The sequence below is a fragment of the Hippoglossus hippoglossus genome, chromosome 11, assembly GCF_009819705.1.
Source record: "Hippoglossus hippoglossus isolate fHipHip1 chromosome 11, fHipHip1.pri, whole genome shotgun sequence".
In the NCBI taxonomy this organism is placed as follows: domain Eukaryota; kingdom Metazoa; phylum Chordata; class Actinopteri; order Pleuronectiformes; family Pleuronectidae; genus Hippoglossus; species Hippoglossus hippoglossus.
In genome coordinates, this window is record NC_047161.1 from 20664640 (window position 1) to 20686285 (window position 21646).

The 21646-nt window shown below is 41.3% G+C and overlaps 1 protein-coding gene across 2 annotated transcripts in view; it reads left to right on the forward strand.

Annotated features, from left to right (window-relative positions):
- The window catches only part of phf14 (PHD finger protein 14), a 79010-nt gene that overhangs the window by 29416 nt on the left and 27948 nt on the right, over positions 1-21646 (forward strand). Inside the window, exons 14-17 of one of the 2 annotated variants that reach the window (XM_034601136.1) lie at positions 2543-2693; positions 9408-9470; positions 10003-10124; positions 12180-14456. In XM_034601136.1, the coding sequence (XP_034457027.1) occupies positions 2543-2693; positions 9408-9470; positions 10003-10124; positions 12180-12186 (343 nt within the window). In that variant the 3' untranslated portion in view covers positions 12187-14456. Of the gene's footprint in view, positions 1-2542; positions 2694-9407; positions 9471-10002; positions 10125-12179; positions 14457-21646 lie in introns of those variants that run through there. The other variant, XM_034601135.1, reaches the window with a different exon arrangement.

Sequence of the window (21646 nt, forward strand, 5' to 3'; positions counted from 1 at the left end):
TGGCCTTATTATTAGGGGAAGATTAACTCGCCCTCTCCCCTGTGGCTCTGTTTGGAGGGGGACACTCCGAGCGAAGGGCACTTCATATCTAGGGGTAGGGCCAAGGGAGAGGAATTGGGACAGGGCCTAACTGTCTAAAGTCATCAGTCATCAGCAGACACATACCTGGTGATTCTCTCAGTTTCACTTCAGCCTTCTTCAGCTCTAGCGGCCTCTTGTATTGATGTGAAAATAAAAAAAGAATTCTTCTGACAGTTCGAGTCACAGAGCACTTTCATTACGTGAGTGTGAACCGGGTTTGATTCTCATTCTCCATCAGATTTGAGCCGTAATATATCGCGACGTTAGAGTTTGTTTATTCATATTAATCCTGACATTTGAGGCCAGGCAGTGGCAGTAGGATTATCAAGTGATGGATGCGGAGATGGGAGAAATGTTAGAGGCTCTACTCTCGATTACAGTTCCTTATCTAGAGAGGAGATTTGGTGATGAAAGAGGAAGAAGCATTTCCTCTTGCTCTTGTAAATTGAAGAAATGCAGAGATCACTCTGCAGTTACATGTCAGGATGTGTTTGTGAGTGTGTAGCGCAGTTTGTTTGTGCATGGACTAAGTCACTTGCATTCAGAAGAAAATGAGCACAAAGCTCTTTTCATTTATTAGAAACAATTGTAAATAATAGATGTGTGGATGCCAGAATAATAATAATTATAGAATTGAGACTGTGGCGTTATGTCACACAAACAGAGGAGGCAGAAACTTGTTGTAAGGCAATGCTCATTCCCGGGTCTCACTTTGACTTGATGCAGTAAATATCAGTATTATCTGGTTGTGTATGGGCAAGGACCTCCGATAAGGTTTGTTTATAGTTTCCAAAGGGTAAAACAAATCCAGGAGGTGAGGATGTTTATCTCCATTTCTCTTCACCTTGTGGATGAAAGGTGATGGGATGTGTGATCCATCGTTGGCACTAAATCACAATGACGACTCCCATCTCCTCTCAAAATATACTACAGTTTCCGAAAAGGTTTCAGGATTTGACCTTAGGACTTAAACTAGAACTTTAACTTCAAGTACCCTTACAATGCAGTGTACTCCAACTCTCCTCCAATAGATTCTACCTGGAGGAAGTTTATAAACTTTTTTAAGAAAGATTCCACTTTACTTTATGATTTGTGAGTATTAATCTGTTGATCTTAATTTATATACACTTTGTATTAAGGCTATTACAAATGGACTTAAAGGACTTAACAGTTAACCCAGGTTTAGTTCCTGGTACTGTTAGTCCACTAGAAATCCTTATTCTTCACTGACAGCAACAACATCACTGTTCCTCGTCCTCATCAGTTTGTCATTAAGAAGACACATGACAGTGTATGTGAAACTGTATGTTTCTGAATGGTCAGCGCTTATTCCTGATAGGAGGCCTAAGTGGATAGTTCACTGAAAAATTTAAATTCACTCATTATCTACTCACCACTATGCCGATGGAGGCTGCATAGCTGTTTACCCCTGACACTCCAAAAGTGTTTTGTGGACTCAAACTCTTCACCCCCCACTCCATCGGCATAGTGGTGAGTAGATAATGAGTGCATTTTCATTTTTGGGTGAACTATCCCTTTAAGTGCTTGTCTGGATGAAGCTTGCTTTCATTTTAATTATCCCAGGTTTACTGAAGTGTTTCCCCTAAATAATCTAGACTGTGGCAGCCTACCATATTTTAATTCGTCCCGCCAGAGATTCATAATGAACCAAAACATTTATACACTTCTCATAATAACAGATAATAATAATAATAATAACAGTGTGTGCAGCAAGTGTAGTAAGTGTGCAGCACTCTTTGCTGTTCTGCCACTGCATGCTCACACTACCGGATACTTGTGTTATGGTCCATAAGGTTTTTAATGTCCAGGCAGACAGTCAGACCTCATATTTTCAGCTGCAGTTATGACATGAATTGCAGTTCTCTCTTTCACGCGAGAACTTATCTTTCACTCTTTAGTCTGTGTACCTTTCACTGGGAATCTGTAGTGTGTGAGGGTGACCTTCAAGTGCATACATGTGCATCCCCATTACCATAATAGATTGAATTAATACTGTGGGAAACACTGGCCTGACATCGACAGTCATAGCACCATGCAACAAACATGGTATAATTGACAGGGCAGTGTTTCTTTTACTGTGTGCTCCTGCTGTATATCAACCAGTGCATGTGTTTATTATACATTATCACGGATGGAAGGATTGATTCAGATTTTTGCTTTGCATACCTCTTATTTAAATACATTATCTCGGTGTAAATAAAAAAAAATGTATATGTCTATTACATTTCTATCAAAGAATGAAAACAGAAATTTGATAACACTGTACCGTCTTTGTCATCAGCTCATCTTAGCACAAAGACCAGAAGCCGAGGGAATTTGTTGTATCCCTATAAATATCCCTAATACACGTCTTGGATTGCTCTATAACACTATCAGAGGACAGTGTTAAGTATTTACAAGAACATTTTACGACATTAGCTGCTCTCTTCCTTCCCCTCAGGCAATGCTCCGAGTGTGACCAGGCCAGCAGTGATGAGGCCGATATTGCCATGGAGACGCTACCTGATGGCACCAAGAGGTCCAGGAGACAGATCAGAGGACCAATCAAATTCATCCCACAGGAGATGTCGCCAGAGCCCAAGAAACAACAAGTGAGAAATGTTAAATGTGATCAGCAGAAACAAATTTCTTCAAGAAAACCTGTTGTTTTTTTTGACTAAAAAGTTATGCATGCAAGTTAGCATCCTCTAATCTAATCAGAGTTTTACTGATGAAACTGTTTTCTAACTTATCGATATTTATTGATTTCCAATAATTAACTTGAGTTCTCATTAGTCTCAGTCTTTTCTTAAGGTTATCACAAAGATGCACAAGGTGGTAGTTGTTCCCCAGAGCTCAAAATCAACATTTGTAAGCTTTTGTTGCAGAAGGCAGTGTGGCGGCATACAAAAGTCAGTAACGCACAAACTCTCAAACTAAACAAAATCTAGAAAACTTGGGTGTTATCTTTTGCGGGAGGGTCGGCGGTCAGACGATTTTATATAATCAATCTTTAGGGCGTCCACAGTCTACTTTTCTTTGTGTAAATCAAGACATTAACACTCAGTCTGCCCCAATAATGTGGACCCACGCTGCGTTCACACACCAAATACTAGATCCGTTGTTCCCAGACAAGGGGTCAAGGGGGTCGCAAAGGAGGGAGCTGTTGCAAAAATCAAATAAATCAAATTCAATTCAGAAATGGCATATTTCAGCCAAATTTGTTTTAAGCTAAAAAGATAAAATATATACTTACGTTTGGAATAAAACACTAAAAATGTAATCAGCCTATCAATTTTCTTGATCCCCCTGAGATCACGACTTGAGATGGGCGGTCAGTGGTTGCATGTCTGTGGCACTGTGAGCTGGACTAGGTATCTGCTTGGATCTGCAAAATGTGCTCATGTCTCCATCATAGTCCCATTCTTGTTTGACATATTGAATAACTATTCAAATACAGTGAGTGGAAACATCCCCCCAAAAAATGAAAAAAAAATGATGCTGGGACTCATATTACCTTTTATTTACTGAAATTTACAAAGTATCTTATATTCAATGATTTTTCTGTCATTTATCTGCAGAATTGCATTTATTGATATGACTTTCTGTTATCATAGCATAGGCATAAGTTTGACAGCGGAGATATTGATAAATGTGTATTGGGGGCAGTTTACGTTCATCAACAACATAAATAATTACCCATCAAAACTTCCATAACGTTTTTACCATCCTCTGTCAGAACTCAGCGCAACATGCTCAGATTGAACCGATATCCCAAGTATACAGAGATGACAGATGAATGTGTAACTGGTCAAATTTCTAATTGCTGGTTAATGGTTAAATGGTCACTGATTGACATCCCTAATGTCCATCAATCTTAAGAAGGTTTGTTGGGATTCTACCAAATAATCAAAACTGAATCCTTTTAATTTATCTGTTCGTCTTCAAGATTGAGCAAAACCCCAAAATCTGACTCAATATAGAATAATGACAAGCCAACAGATAAACAATAGATATGTTCATAATTTTAGTTACACGCAAAAAGAGTGTCCATGTGGCCATAAATCCTCTGTTAGTTTCCACGTGACTTTTTCCATTGTCCATAAAAGAGCGACAGCGTGAGGACTGTGTCGGCTGGTGGTGTAATTTTTGTTGTCAGCTGTGAGAGGGAACAGAACCCTCTTTCCACCCCTCACTGGCTCTCACTTATCTCTACCGACCATACTCTGATCTTGTGATACTGAGCTGCCTCCTCGCTCCCTCAAGAAAAACCCTCCAGATTGATATCCGACAGCCTGCTGTTGAGGAGGGGGTTGGTACGAGGGGGGTGGGGGTTGTCTGTCACTTCTCTTTTGTTTTTCCACTGTCAGTGTGTGACCCGGTGCCACTCACCTGGGATTTGAGGGAACTTTTCTCTTGTAACTGAATGCTCACAGTGGCGTGAGAGCCACTGAAGCTGCTCCAGTCTACAGTCTCTTGTTACAAATAGAGAAATTAACAAAGTGAAGGAGGAGTGTCCGAGACATTTCTCCACACTCTGCACTCTATCTGTCTCAGAGGGTAATATAGAGTAGTGTTGGAGCACAGTGGCAGTCTGGGTTAATTTGTTTTTCTGTTCAGGTTTAGAAACCTGCGTCCAGACATGTGCTGAGGACTGCTGGAGCTCTCAGGGATTAGGCAGCTTCTTTTTTTTTTTTATGGAGCCACAGCCACTCGGGCGAAGTACTTCAGTGCAGCATTTATCTTCAAATGCAAGGCGTGCAATGGCAGCTGCTAAAAGGGCCCTGCTTTGCATGTTTAATGCTTTTACCAGGGCACCCAAGCGCTGGCACTTCTCTAAAGCCATGTTTCAATTTATCAGGACTGGCTAATCGACCTCCTGCTGGCCTCCGAGGCTGCCGTGTGTGTGTCTGTGTGTGTGTGAGTCAGGCAGTTCATATGTCCGATAGGACTGTGTGCGTGTATGCGTGTGAACACACATGCATATCCTGGCTAAAAAGACTAATATGGCCCCAGTGCTAACTTAACAAGTCTGACTGTTACTCATTGCCTGTAGTGAGTACTGCCTACTGGAGTAAAACCTGTAAAGTCAACCTGCGAGCTGGATTTTATTTTTGCATGTTGTGTGCGTACTGTCGCAGCTGTAAAATTAATGCACCATGAGACTGTCAGATTTTACGCGGCCCTGCTGAACGTAGCCAGACTGAGCTTCATTCAAGCACAGTTCATTAACACACATTTGTTCTTCAGTGTGGGAGATGTAAGTGAAACATGACCTGTGCTTTGGGAACTTTATCATGGATTAGTTTTTAATCCTGACTGTTTCTCACTGTCAGTAGGTTTAAGTCCAACTCATGCTCCTCGGGCTTAAATCCATCAGTGCACTAGTAAAGTGACGGCTGTGAAGAGATAATTCTGAATATGAAAGAAGTTAAACAATCAAAATATGTCCAAAGAAAATTGTCAGTTTCGGGTTTGAATAATACACATGAATTGTGTTTACCATCGACCCTGTGTGTTGACACGAATGTGTGTCTTACTGTCAGTGATACATGATGCATCACTGAATGAAAACATGAAGGTGAAGATTTCATAGAGCAGATGAAGCTTTATTTGATTATTTTTTGATTATTACTTGAAATAACAGGAAACATCATTTCAAAAATGTTTGCTTGCAATCTTAGTTTTGACGGAGACAGATTTCTTTGTGCTGTAAATGTATTAATGAAAACTAATTTTTACAGCTGATTCGTTTTCACTAAGACTGAGTGACATTTCATATCAAAGTTTTTTCATCCCACAAACAATTAATATATTTCACCGCTTGATTATATTGGACAATTTTCAACCGCTTCTGTCTATTGGTCTTTGACTTTGTTTTACTGTTTGGGCCCAAGTGATGCAACGCCACACATAGAACCAACACAATTTAGGATTCCTATTGATCAATAATCAATATCTGTCACTGATAAACATTCCCTGAGAAATCAGGGTATGGGTGAGGGCGAAGGAGTGGGTGGGTTGATGGCGTTTTTTACATGCGACAGTTCAAGAAATTAAAAAAAGAAATTTAAAAGCGGTGCACACATTTAAGATACCGTTGAGGATGTTAAGAAAGCTTTTGGTGATGAGAGCCGATGTCGGTATCAATTAGCAGTAAACCAAAAATACGTGATCTCACATGATAGTTAGATCCTGCCTCCGCCTGCCGCACCACCCCTTGTCTGAACACTCCCTAGATGTTGTGAATGCGTCTGAGCCGAGAATCTCCCGCTGCGTTGTTCATGTGTGAGGGACAACCGCCAAAGAAAGTCTAGACCCAATAATGCGGACATCATCCGGAGGTCATGTCTGAAAACAGCAATTGTGACTTTGCCATACACTTGTAAATAAAGATAAACAATAGGTTCAGACGGTTCAAGGTTAACATTGACATCAGTCCTGAGTGATCCAATCACAAGTGGTCAGCTGTGTTCAGTTTTAAACACACCCATGATCCATTGAGGACACATATGAGATCTGATCACTTAGACCACATTCAGAGGCGTCTGGGATGCATGTAGCCACATTGTTTTTGTTATGTGAACGCAAATGCATCCTGGGGGCAATCTTTCACATTTATTGCCCATTTATTGACTCAGCCCCTCCTGGCTCCTCTGTCTCTCTCACTCACTCACTCACTCACTCACTCACTCACTCACTCACTCACACTCACACACACACACACACACACACACACACACACACACACAGAGATAGATATACGTGTGAACGGGACCTTTGTGACAACGAACATGGGGGCAGCCGCTCCATTTACAGCAGTTACTGTACCAACAATGAGGGTCATAAAATCTATAGTTTGGAAAAAAATACAAATGGGCAAACCTAAGAATCCACAATAAAGTCCTCTCCCATGAGGAGGAGTTCAGTCACCTTTGCTTCTTTATATATTCAATATTAGTGTCCATGACTTGATCCAGGTCCGAATTTGTGGCAGGATTGAAAAATGTTGTTCCAAACATGAGTGTAACAATTGTTTAAAATCATAGACACAATGTAAATGCTACCATAACTGCCTTCAGTAAACATAAGGGGGAGTTGTGTCACAGCTTTTTTATCCACCTCATCATTTAGTATTTTTTTTTAATTGCCAAATAATTCTAATGATTTCAGCTGCAGTTAAATGGTTCTTAAAAAGAATAATATGCAGAAAAGTAGAAATGAGTGAATCTTCTTCAAGACTGGATTGATGCAAGGATATCGCCATTTTGTAACGTGTATGAAAATTAGAGGGAATTTAAGATAGAATTTAGGGTTCGAGAGCTAAGTTAAGGTGGAAATGAAATGCTCCCGCTAATGGGGCCTGTTTTGCTGCTGCAGCAGTCCACCACAGTGCTCGCATCAAAACCTCCCATATGAACATATGCCATTAATCATTTAGAAATTAGGAGAATTAAGTTAATATATCTAGTTACTGCCGCTTCCTATGCTCTGTTAATTTCTCTAATCCTGTGTGAAATGATTCATGCTTGTTAAAGATGCACTGATGTACTTAATTAAAAGATTGATTTTGCCTGGTACTCATAAACTGCCTGCAGTTTTAATTTCCTCACCTGAGCAGAGCCTGAGATTAGCTGTGCAGTGTGGCTGAGCGTCATTCAGCTGAGCCAGCTCTCACTGGCCTTATAGATTACCTTCACAGACGCCACTTTAAAGCCGAAATTATTAAATAATGTCGTGCCTTTTGTCTGGTGCTGCTTTTGCATGAGATACGGTGAAGGTCTGCGGCTGCCAACTGGCAGCATTCTTACAGTTAGCATTCTTAATGATAAGTGCTCCATCTGGCGAGCAGTGGCGAGCCAAAGGCAACAGATGGAATTGTTTTCACAATCTGTTTAAATATGTTGTCGATTTTTCTAGCCCTTTTAAACCCTCCTTAGCAGCTCCAACACTTGCTTGCTTGCTGAAAGGAGGAGGTGTTTGATTTCTTTTTCCTTTCATGCTCTGTTCTTTGTCCCTCAGACCTGTGCGGTAGATGGTGGCATTGCTAGAAGTTCATCCAGCACTGTTTAGTTTTCACAGAAATAATGAAGTCACATTCTGTGCCACAGCATGAGCAGCAATGCAAGTGATTTGCTGTTAATGCTGCTGAGTGTGGCTGCTTTCATGTGTTCAAATCAAGAGATTAGTGGTTACAACACAGAGGGGCGCTGAATCGATCAGCTCAGCTCCTCACAATCTAGACCACAACATCTTCGCAAGTGTTAAATTGTACAATCGCATTTCATGTGAACACATATATTTACTCCCACTGACTGAGTGGAATGTGCCCCTCCCAATATAAAGGCTTCAGAAGTGGGGGGGCAGTGAAGTCAAGGTTTTTTTTTTTCTGTAACGGAAGCGAAGAACAAGACCACAGCTGCAGACATTTCATGTCCACGAAATAAACAACGAACGCTCAGTTTGTCAGAATAGGGTGCGTTCATGTGTTCAACGATCATGTTACTCATAGTAGGAAGATGATTGTACAAATATGTTTACTATGAAGGTTTACATTCACTCTTCTGCATTACTACATTTATCAGTGCTTTACCACCCACAACTGCTAGTCGCATAATGTGAACTGTGCCACCCACATGTTTCTCCCTGTGTGTGTGCATTGTAAAAAACAAAGCAAGGATCCACTTTACTCCAAAACCCAAACAGAACCCAAACTGAGAAACAACAGCTGTTAAAGGTCATATTTACAACACAAAAGATGGGGGACATTTATTGCAGAAAAAACATGAACTATCTAACTATTATACAAACCAGTTCACTTACACACCTTGTAGGCCTGCTCATTATCAGGTAGGTTTTGCCCCTAGACAACTCTGGCTTCATGTTTTACGGAGACAGATAAGTGTCTATCACAGAAGTACTTGTTTAAGCCCTGAGCTGTGTCTGCAGAGCTCCATCTCGGCTCATAGTCTCATAAATCATATAGAATGGGGTTGTTGCCTGAGAAACAAAATCCTGGGCAAAAAAAGTTTCTAGAGAAGTCGGTGCAACTTGCAAAGCTTATCACTGTGAGTGCATTGTAATAACCAAAGGCAGCCTAGATCATTATTTTTATCAGCTCAGACCTTTGTCAGCCGCACAGTCAGGGGACACTGTTTACAGAGATTGTGGAGAGTAAATTAAAACTGAAATCACAAAGATGAAAATATTACACCTATGCTCTGATCCTAAGAAGTTGTTTAGCCACAAAGCTGAATGAAAATGTAACTGTGCAGTGCATTATGTTTCTGAACTCTGCTTAAAAGTGAAATGTTTGTGTTTCACAGAGAACCAGAGGACAGAAGAGGAAGAGAGTTCCCATCTGTGAAGACAAAGAAGACAAAACAGAGGTTTATCTCTTTATGCTGCTATTCAAAGACAATGCTGTTGTTGTAGTTTACATGCTACTGACATATTCTGTTCCTCATGAACCAGTTCAGCTCTGGTCAGAAACATCGCTCATGTTTAACCCCCTTTACTTTCTCGAGTTATAAAGGTTTATTTGTCTCAGGCCAATTTATTTCCCCATCATGTTTTCTCTTGTTAAAACTAAGATATCGGTTGATGCATTTCATCAACCCCTGTCAGCTCAGTAAGTTTTTGGTATTTGTCAATATTAAGTCAGAGAAATCACTACAGTGTAAATGCAAAGCAAAAGCTCCAGCACTTTGATCTCCAGTCTTAGAGGTTACACCTTTAAACTGCAAAGCTGCAAATCTAAGTCCATAAATGTCAGTTTAACCCTAATAGTCACTTTGATGAATTGAATTCAGGAATTGTAGTTTCTGTCATTCCCCAGTTTAACATATAATTTCTGTTTACATCACATTCTCCAACAAGTGCCCATCCAGCTCTCGATTCTAATCAGCCGTGTTTCCATAGGAACCACTGCCACGGGAACGCCGTCAGCGGCAGTCTGCACTGCAGAAGAAACCTAAAGCCGAAGACATGAGAACCGAGTGTACAACCTGCAAAGGACCGGGTGACAACGAAAACCTAGTGAGGTGAGAGAATGTGTGTGTGCGCGCGTGTGCATGCTTCCGTGTGAGCAGGGAGGTGGGGTTATTTTACATGATGTGTGTGTGTGTGTGTGTGTGTGCGGTGATGTGTGTGTGTGCGGTGATGTGTGTGTGTATGTGTATCTCATGAGGCAGCCATATCCTCCTGGTGATTAAAGTTCAGTCTTCATTAGGCTCTGGCCGCCTGTGCTGTGCAGAACGAGGGGGCTGAGGGTATCTTCTCCGTAGGCCTCCTATATTGACCTGCCACATACATTTGCACAGTTCATTAAGGCCTAATGAATAGCTCAGTTTATTCTGCTCCTGCCTTGGGATTTCAGGTGTCAGGCATCTAATAAACAGGATTCTTTTCTGATATTGGAATTCTGTGGAGGGCAAAAAAAATCTAGATTACAACAGGCACCCAGTCAGCCCATTGTCATGCGATGAATCTCTTACACAAAGATTCTCTCCATTCTCACCAGACCTCTGACTGAACAGAATTCACAACCCCTTTATGACTTCTGGAATGACTGTGTTGAAACAACTCACCATTTGAGTGCGATACTCTTTCACCATTTTTTCCCATCCTACAGATTGTGTAGTGGCAGTCAGAACAACAGTTAAACAGTTATTTTACTTATTTGACTACGTCATCCGCCACCTTTCTAACCACTTTTGATGCAAACTCATCACTTCCGCCATCTTTACATGATGTTTTTATAAATCCAGAGTGTTGTACATTCTGCAGAGCTGATTGCATCACTTCAACAGTCCTGCCATGCTAACACCACTGCTATCACTTAAATCACAAATTCAGTCCAACTGCGTCGACGTTTTTCAGTGAAAACTAAATCTCCCTTTGTTCAAATCTTTTAACAGTTCAGCAATAGAAATAACATAATTCAAATTTAGTGACTCAGCAGAAAATTAAATTGCCTTCTCTAATAATTGTAGAATCATTTAAGTTGCTTTTTTAAGCAAAAATCAAATATTCTCATTATTGTGTGATGTTTTTTATGCCAAGTGATGGACCAGTTTATCAGAAAACAATCAAGGGATTAATCATATTAATCCTAATTAATTTTGCAGCACTAAATCCCCTCATTTACAGGCAGACTGTTGGTGTCAGATATTTGCAGGAATTGTCAATTGACTTTGCTGTGTTTTCTTTATCCTCTCACATTAAAGCAAAGGCAACGACACAGTAGAGGCACTTTGAATCAATCTGTGAACATGTTTGTGTAAAATGGAGAAACTTCAGACCAGCATCATCAATCAATAAATCAATCAAATTTGATTTGTATAGCCCATATTCACAAATCACAATTTGTCTCATAGGGCTTTAACAAGGTGTGACATCCTCTGCCCTTAACCTTAAGGACAAACTACAAAACAAAACACCTTTTAACAGGGTAAAAAGAACGTAGAAACCTCAGAGAGAGGGACAGAAGTGCAATAGATGCCACGTGTAATGTATATGTAGTGTAATGTAATGTCATATGACCCTGATGTCGTACTAAATGAAATTAACGCTGTCAAACTGTACAATATGCTGAATTTAAGATGTAAGGTAGGTCATTTCACATCCCACCGCCCCCCTTAGTTTTACCTGCCTGGTGTTATCAGCATGCCTTTATTTTTTCTTGGCTTATTATTTAAGATAATTCATTATTATAATATTGTTTTGAATACTGTTTTTTATCCACGATTTCACATATGAAGTCCTCTGTAAGCCTGCTTTTTGAGTTGTACCTTTTTTTTATTCAATTGAAATAGCTTTAAGTTAAGGCCACTTAGAGATAAAGGCAATGGTCAAATCTAATCTGCACAAGTGAATAAATACCTATTGTAAACTTAATTTCTATCCGTACAGTGACAGCTTGTTCAGACTTTTTAAAATGAAACCGTGTCCATTGAAAGACCATGAAAACACTCGAATACCAACGTGTTTGTGTTGTACTTGTCGTGCTGTTGAGGCAGCGTTTAAGTTGTGAGGGTGTTGAGGTGTCGGGTTGTGAGGTGTGCTGCCCTGACTCTTTCTATCTTTGCATTGCACAGGTTGTGAGAGCCGGGGCAGCCACCTCACCTCCCATAAAAACTTGGGACAGATGACCGTTGGCTTAGAGACAGAGAGAGACAAATTGAGGCGTTTGAAGAAAGGCGCTCGGGTCAGGCTGGAGAACGAGACCGTCACGCCACCCTACAACCAACTCTGATCCAAACTGGACCAACAACTGTCCAACGAAAATTCAGTGGAACTGTCTAAATCTAAATTATGGAATCCAAACCTCCAAAGGTTTCTTTAAGCCAATAATGTTTGGTCTATGTTGAATTCTCATCTGCTTTTTATACACCACAAGTATGTTTTTTTGTTTTTATTATTTTTTCTTTTTTAAACAGTTGTGGCTTCAGTTGCATCTATGCAAACGTCTGCATCTACAAAGTTCTGAATAAGTGAAAAGGGGTTTTCTGTTTTTACAGTTCATGTGTTGAAACATTTTGGTGACTAAACATAAAACCGTTCTGCTTGTCCAGTGAAGTTAGAACCAACAGATTGATGCAACTATTTCATATATATCATTTATTAGACACTGTGCCCTGTAATCTTTAAAAGTTCCATCATTGCTTCCTTAATGTTTTATTTTGAAATAGGATGTTGGGGTATTAGACAGTGTCAGTGAGCCATCAGTCTTAAGTATATACCAATGCTCTGTCAACTATGGTCCGATTGCTATGGAGTACATGTTACACAGGCAGAGGTTTCACAGTCAAGGTATAACACCTACACACAGTGCAACATAAAGTCACCACTGAAGATCGACTGGTTTCCAGGAAGGTCGCGATTTTTAGGTCTTACGATATTTTAGAATGTGTTGAAATCTGGTTGTGCATAATTTATGAATGGCAGCTAAGTTCCATTCTTTACTCCGTGGCAAACAGAGTGGCTTGTTGGTGGTGTTGCAGTGTGGAGGCACAGCAGAAAGCTCAAGGAGCTATAAAAGTCACCGCTTGGCTCTCTGTGACAGCAGCTGACTTCCGACTCCTGAATCAACCCTCTCTATGCCTCTAGGCGCTCGCCTGCTTCTCCCACACACGTTGAAATACCTGAGATCAACAGATTTCTTTTTGTCATTGCTCTCAGTCTGCTGCTCTGCACTTGTGACCTCCCCGTACGACTTCTCATCAGTGCCAATCAGTAGTATTGATTGAAGTCTTTTTCCACCCAAACACTCGAAGAATTTCAGTGTGAATTTGGTTAATTGCAGACACACTTGAACCTAGTCTTTCTAAGGTGTGAGTTTTGTGTTGTGTTTTTTAAGTAAGCGAGGGACCAGGAGTATTTAGAAAAGTAATTGTTTATTGGAAAGCCAACTCTTTCTCGTCTTAGCAGTAAAGTAATGCTACCATAAAGCATCTGTAGTAGATACAAACTAGTGTAGTTAGTGGTAATAGCACCTAAATATTAGTCCAAATGTCTTTAGTGTCTTTAGGCATTTAGAAGTCTTCCTCTGTCTCCATATCTTAAAGTGACAGTTAAACTGACACGTCCTCAGACAGAAACCAAGCTTTGTCTCCACGTCCCTGGTGGCCCATAGTCAGTGCTGTCAAAACAGCTACTTGCTGCTCTGTCAGGGCTCATGACAAGTGTCACATTCTGCCCTCATGTGTCACTCTCTCGCCTATCCAGGGCCCAGTATGCATGCTTTTGGGAGCAGTCAGACTCGTGCGGGTTCTGCTGCCTTTTGCTTCTCCGGTGTGTGTGTGTCCATGAACACCACCACAGTGGGTTCGTCCTCAGAGATGAGATGCAGAGTGACTTGCTGACTCCTGACCAGTTCTCTCCCATCACTCATATTCAGTCTGTCTCAGAGACCATGTGCCACTTCTACAATGCATGGCTTTATCTGTTTACCCAGATCTGTATAATAACTCAAAATAAGTGACGTGGTCTTGTAGAAGTTGAATGCCAGGTAGTTACGTAGAGCGAGGATGTGTACAGTATTTATTGAAGAGGCCAAACGTGTTCTTTTCTTTTTGTACCTTCATACTTGATTATACGTATTATCATACGCTTGTGTTGTGAACAAAGTTGAACTCTGATTTGTGGTGTAGCCTTGAAGCGACGACCATATTTTCTTTTAATTGTCAAACATTTGTTTACAGACATGCTTTGGAGGGAATTTTTCAGACTAATGTGTACTGTGTTACTGTGATACTGTGTGAAGTAAGAATATGAATGTTGCTGCTGTTGTGTATGTGAAGTGTCTCAGCCTCTGGCCTATAGCTCTTGAAAATTAAGCGGAGCTTTAATAAACTCTTGACTTTTTCACCTTATTGCTGCAGTGATAAATGAGTGTCAGCCAGCTAATTAATCGTTCTAAAGGTGCAGCGGCGGCGGTCCGTTTGTGCGTGTAATGCCCTCTGTCATCTGTGATTTATCACCTGGGAAGTGGCCTTCTTGTTGGGAAACGTTGCCTCTCAGCCCTCAGTACGGTCTAATTCTCTAATTCGAGTCTTAAAAAAACACATCTGAAAATGACACTTAAGACATAGGATACTAAAGCTGACAGTCCAAAGATGAATATGAGAATTAATGAGTTCTAAGATATTTATCAAGTCATGTAATGATGGAAAATGACAACACGGATAATGCAAAGGTGAAGGCACCTGTGTGTGAATTGAAAGTAATAGAAATATTAAAATTGAGACGTCCCTGTGAAGTCATTCAAATCCTCAATTTGGAAGATATAGAAGCTTGAAGATGCTTTTTTTCATACCCAGCTAAGAATCTGTCTAATTTAGATTTAGAAATAATAATAAAAAAACAGCCTCCATACACACACAATATGTTTAGATTCTACCCACAGATTCTCAAAGGTTTTTGAAAGTGGTTCATGGTGGTTTTGAAGTTCTCGTTGAAATATTGTCCTGTTGTAAAAGTCAGCCTGTTCTCACTTTCATTTGCTTGACCGACTCAAGGGAATTTGCATCTATTACTATGCACCGAGTGAAAAAAACTCATCTGTAGCATGTTGGTTGGCCGTTGGATAAACAATGAAATTGAACTGAACCAATATAATCCAATAAATCTAATTATTTTAAGTCAGGCTCTAAGCTTAAATGTGCTTGGTAATAGTGTCAGAGTGAAGTTAGAAATGATCCACGACAAATTGTATGGCATCAGATCAGCTTGAATGTTCATTACTGCCCATGGAAATGTTCCCCAATATTCTCAGCACCAGCTCTTTTTCTGGAACAGAGTTTTACCAGTTGATGGAAGCCAAAAGAAGTGGCTGTTGGACCTAGTGCATATCTTTTTTTGGGGGGCTCTTGAGATATTTTGCTGCTGTCCACAGTCGAGTATAAAGCCAACATCCACTTGCAACTTTGTTTTTCAAGTGGATGGGCACTTTGCTCTTTAAACAGCTCTGGGAGAAGACGGAAAGAGACAGATTTTGGTTTTCAGCAAGGTGTCTGCATCATTTGGTGGCATCTCTAAAAGATGGGACCAACTGACCGTGGCAAACTGTAGATGCCCCAATCCCTCATCCTCAACCCCAGGGTCTCCGGGGACTGAACAGCAGCTGACAAACCATGAGATGAGCTCAGCTACAGCTGGTTCCTGGTTAGGGGATGAGACTGAGGCCACGAGGTGCGGGAGGAGGAGGGGCCCAGGGATAAAGAGAGAGAAAAGCTAGCAGGGAGGTTCTGGAAAGCAGTAACCTTTCCGATGATGAGTGCGTTTCCCATTACTGCTCTGACACCGGATCCGGGGAGATGATTTAATGGCGGCATTTTGTTTTTGCTGACTTCACCCTTTTTCCCCCCCTATTAAAACAGAAAACACAAGAGCTGGTACTGTGGCTGTGTGGGAAGTGTGGCCAAGCAGCTAAAATCTATTACTCCCCTGCTTCTTTCCCCTTCTCTTTATCCCACTGATTCTGCCACAGTGTAGCTCTGCTCAAATACTTCCTGGGGTACATGCTCTTCCCTCCTCCTCCTTTAATGGTTTCTGTCTCATCCTCTCTTAACTGCACTCTTTCCTCCTACCCCAATTTTTAATCATTACACACAGAACATGAACCACAAAAGCCGATGGGTGCTTTATATATCTTAATTGAGTGTCTCATCATAGACTTGTTTTAAAGTTGCAGTGTGATACAAGCCGCGTGTATTTTCTCTTTGAATTTCTTTAGTGATACTCTGGTAGAGTAGACCAAGTTTTTCGGCGAGGTCAGAGTCTCAGTGTATCCCACGGAGGTGAGGACACGGAGGCGCTGCTGAAATCGAGTCTTCTCAAGCGTCGTACTCAGTTCACTGAGGCCCCCTGCTGGAAAACATGACAAACTTGAGTCAGACACAAAGCGGCAGGAAACGACTGTAGAGATCCCTCTCTTTCCCTTCCATCCCCAGCTGTGAATGAGTTGTGTCCAGATGATCTAATAGAGGCAGTCGCTCTGCCTGGGCTGTCTCCGTAGGTCCTTCTTCAGCAGTCAATGCGTTACTTCCCCGTCTTGTAAAACAATGGCTCTTTTATAATGTTGCAATGACCCAACAGTAAATCAAAAAGTAGGGGCCTCACAGAGTCCAATAATGCACTCCTTTCTACAGAAAGACACCAGCGCACTTTGTCATGGATGAGAGTCAATGGGTAAGCGCTTTGTGTCATATTGATTCCTGTCACGTGAGCAGTCCCAAGGTAATTGCATTGCCCACTTGTGATAAATTTACTGCCTTGTTTCAGCCACTTTGTTGCAGACACCAAGGCTGCAGGAGACAAAAGAAGTTATTGACGCCACAAACCTACTGTCGATACACGGGCGCAAAAGTGAGGGTACAAAGCAGTGGGGAAGCAACAAGCAGCGGTACCTCCATAGGTTTTATATCTCATTAATCTGTGTTTCAGCGATGTTGATTTGTGTCATTGTTTTTTGTAATCTGATTTGATTTAGAAAACAAATTGGCAACATGAAAACCGAAGTATAATATACAAACAAAATATCTCCTACTTAATAGGTTCAGGCACAAAGAAGCTAATCAGAATAGTTAAGAAAGAATTGAAGAATGAATAATCCCTTGACAAATACACATTTCACTGATATGTTAACATGAAGTGACAATAGTTACGTTTTTTACAGTCTAGAAAAACAAAATCTTTCTCTTACAAATACATTTTTTTGAAATCCAAATGAATAACTAAAACAAACTCATTTGCAATTCGGTCCACTGAAAGGCTTTGTTCAGGCATTTTCAGATTTAGCATCATCGCATAATTGTAACATCTGTCCACATGTAAATCACATGTAACAATTTTGTGCGTAGCTATTGATTACAGTGTAGAGCAGCTAGCACATCTGTTGACATGTGGACGCGTTCGTGTCTGACAACAAAAGGGAAGCAGCTGTTCTGAACCTCTGCGTTCAGAGGCGGTGACAAAAGGCCCCCGGTCAGAGGGTTGGGATGTGATCATCTTTCCAATGGGAGTGCATGTGTTGGAGCAGTCTCAGAAAAACCATTCATGGTGTTACACCAGGACTGTACACAAACAAATGACAGGAGACGTCTCATTTTCCTCTACATTTGAAATTAATTTCATGTAAATCATTTGTTTGAACACAAAAAATGTTTGCTGGGAGCACTTCCTATCCTAAACCTATTATAATGTCACTAAGTATTAGTACAATTTGTTGCTTTCCCCTGCTTCAACATGTTCGTTGTCCCTAGTTGAATTATCTTGTCATACTCAACATACTCAATCTAATGCAGTTTTATCTTTGTCCTCATCAGTGCGAGTTAGTTGTAGTGATACATCAGTGAATATTTCTGCAGGCTATATGAATGAATGGATGCTCTGTGCATTTGCTAGAGTGATGACTCTTTACTCTTCCTGAGACCTAGACAGAAATGTGACATCGGTGTTGAAGAGGTGGATGAGATCAAACAAAGTCGGCTCAGATTTGCAGGCCATGCGACCCATTCAGCGGGGGAACGGGTCCCAGGGTGATGCTGTGGGGGGCGGAGGGTCTGCGAACTTTACTCAGAGATTAAACACCAGATGAAAGTGGACACGAATCGTCAACTGAGAGCAACACGTGTAGCGGACAAAAGCGATCAATCATGTCCCCTCCACCACCTCACCTCCAATAAGATTACATCAATCAATAACCTCTCTTATGAGTGATTGGATTTGTCAGCTTCAAAAGTACAAGGTGTGGTGTGAGGTGGGGTTGGGGGGGGGTTGCTCAATTTTCCCAATGATTAAAGCAGGGCCCAATTGCTTTGATAACATCAAGGACCTTGCAGTGGCTGGGTGTGTAAGGGCAGTGTTTGGAAGCAGATAGAGGCGGGTGGTAAGGCTGTGTGACTCAGACACTGAGAGGCTGAGAACATGCTACGCTGAACAGCCAGAGAGGCTCCAAATTCACCAGCCTCCAAGGGAGCAATGCTGAGACAGCAAGGTGTCTTTTATGAATCAAACACTGGCCAGATGCATGTTTCCTCACCACCTGCATAGTCCAACGGCCTAATGCTGACTGCAACCACAGACTGTAGGAGAGCGTGGACAATGGCTGTGTTCAAAATCACTCACTAATCACTACAAGTTTGCTATTTTTCTAGTGCTGTCCTCATGTTTAGTGACATATTTCATAGTATTCTACCCAGTGGGGATTCTAGAGTCTATTGGGGACCAAATCCCAAATTCCCAGGTGGGCCCCTTGAACAGCATTTGTCAACATCATGTTATAGATAGTATTACACCGACGAAGGGTAGGAAGTGTAAATCTTTTTTTGATTTCAAATATTTCACTTACATAAGTAAATTTTTCAAAAAACAAATAACATTAAAACCTTCTAATTTTCAAAATATAAATATAAAAAACAATAATAACCCACATTATAAAGCCAGTGCTCATCAACACTGGCATTATATAGTGTTGATGAGCACTGGTGCTTAAGGGTGTTGATTCAACACTAACATGCTAGCAGACCAAAAGTTATAGCCTGTTAGCTAAAGGCCTCAAGAGAGATTGACCTGAACTGGGCGATCTTCTTTTGGGACAAAACATCCCTCTGCCAGCTTCCAGCAAGATAGGATTGTGCCTTTGGCCCAGATCTCCCTCAACATCTTCTATAGCCTCCTGAGAAGTTTGAGGCATTTTTTGTATACCTTATACGGTATACCGCTTGGGCCTGGGCCAGCTGAAGCTTTGGCTTTCCGGATGATGGCTTGAATTTCCTGTAATGTTCGCTCCTTCACATTTAGCACAGTTGATGGTTCTCCAGGTCTGCGAATGGTCGGATTGGCACAGAGTTCTTGGCACCTGCCTGGATCATTGTGAGCTTCTCATAGGAACTCCTCTACCTCTGGTCTTCAACTGGTTAGTATGCCAGACTTGGGCTGGCTGGCTGGCTTTTTTTCATTTTTCTTCTTGCTTGTTAAGTTCTTAACATCTTCTCTTTCAGCCCGGCGAGCTGGTTTTAAATGGCTTGTTGAGCGCTTTTATCTCCCTTCTCAGGGGGTGCATCTCCCCTTTTCTCCTGTTTGGTTGCGGTGGTGGTTGGGGCTGCCCTCTCCGCTTGAATGGGCCAAATTGCTCCTTGATTTTTCTGTGGGCTGGACCTGTTAGAGCGGTTTCCAGGATACCGTCCAGGTCTTCGTCGAACTGTGTCCACATTGTGTCGTCTGCTGATCTAGGCCATTTGATCATGTCTTTCCTTGACAAATGGATTGGGGGAACCGGAGGGGAGCTCACTTGGTCTAATCCCCGCTGTCACTCTCAGGACTCAGGTGCGACTCAGGTGCATAGACATCTTCAGCTCTGTGCGGTGCTCCCTGGCTGGAGACACTGCTGTTCCACACATAGACTTGCTCTGGTGTATCTTGATCCCTCTGATGTTTTTGAAAACTTTTCCACAATGATATCTTGCTGTGAATCCCCCCCCCCCGGTCAGTGTTGTTTGCTTCAGCTTTCATGAAAAGTAATGCACAAACAACAGTTACTTACCTAGCAATATATAACTTCGTTGCGCATTGCGCTCGCTATGTTGACAGGAAAAAAAGACGAGCGGAGAGGGTGCAGAACGTCTCTCTCTCTCTCTCTCTCTCTCTCTCTCTCTCTCTCTCTCTCTCTCTCTCTCTCGTGATTGTACTCCTCCTTATCATTATCAAAAATATCAGAATTATCGTGAGGTTGAAAGACAGACAGGGTTATATTTATTATTTTATTATTTCCAATGGCATAATTTTTTTTTTTTATGACCAGCACGAGACAAATCTGTGAGTTGTGGCAGTAGAATATGTCATAAAAGCAAAGCAGCGCATCACAGCACAAACTGTAGTACATTTCTACATTTAAACATGGCCATTTAACAGGCTGTTTGAAATATTAATATTAAGTGTAAAATAAATATTTAAAATGTATTATTGGATTTCCCACTAGCCAACATTGTTGTTGTTGTACGTCATAATCCTGCGACAATGACACAATTAGCGGTTCAGAGAAAATGAGCCGAGTACTTTCATAAAGTGTTTTCTTTTGCAGATGAGCTCACTATGCTGCCCTTTACATAGAAGTCCCTATATAGTGAGAAGGGGCAAGTGAATGAGTGGGTCATTTCAGACACAGCTGATGTGTCCTTGATGTAAGATTTAAGTAAGATAGGCATTCGATGGCTCTTAGTTGGAACAAGCAAGCAGTAACCATGATTCCTTTGAATGTTGGGCTAAGACACAATTTGTTCAAGCTAAAATGCCTCAAAAAGTGTGTCCCTTGTACTTGTATGAACTGCCCAGCTGTAAACCTCAGTTTTGCAGAAAAAGAGGTTTGAGCCCACCCACATGGATAAATGGAGATTAAAAACCACATTATCTCACACATAGAGAGACGAAAGCCTGTCTGCATCAGTGAGCAGTAGGTGCTTTCACTCAAACATCTTCCCCATGATACACAACAGCCATTACAAAGGCTTCATTAAGGTACAGTAATCAGGGCAGCATGTGGGCAGTCATGACAGTTTTTTGCGTAAATGAAAAGAGCACTCCTGTGAAGTTTGGAAGGTCTTCGAGAGTCTCCAGCAGCGAAACTGAACAGTTTGTCCCTTTCCTTTTTGCCTTAGTTGGAGATTCATGTGAAATCAATTGCCAGTTTGTGTGCAACAATGGGAGTGTGCTCATTAGTGGAGCGCGCGCTCTTTGGTCATATTTCTTCTATTTGCTAGGTGGCCAGAGGGCACTTTAAATTCCCATCGTTCCAGGGCAGATATGCATGCTCAGCCCATCCAAGATTCTTTCTATGTGTGTGTGTGTGTGCGTATGTGCGGGGCTTGCAGTAAATGTGTGAGAGAGATCCACCTGCTTCGGCATATTTGAGCTTATGTGCAGCAGCTGTTTGTTTATGCGCCTACAACTCATAAGATGCCAATTATCTATGCCAATTAAATTTCTACTCTGATTTGAGTAAATCTACCATGCTTAATGTGTAAACACTGCAGGTATAATATTATACCTGCTTTGCAGCTTTTTT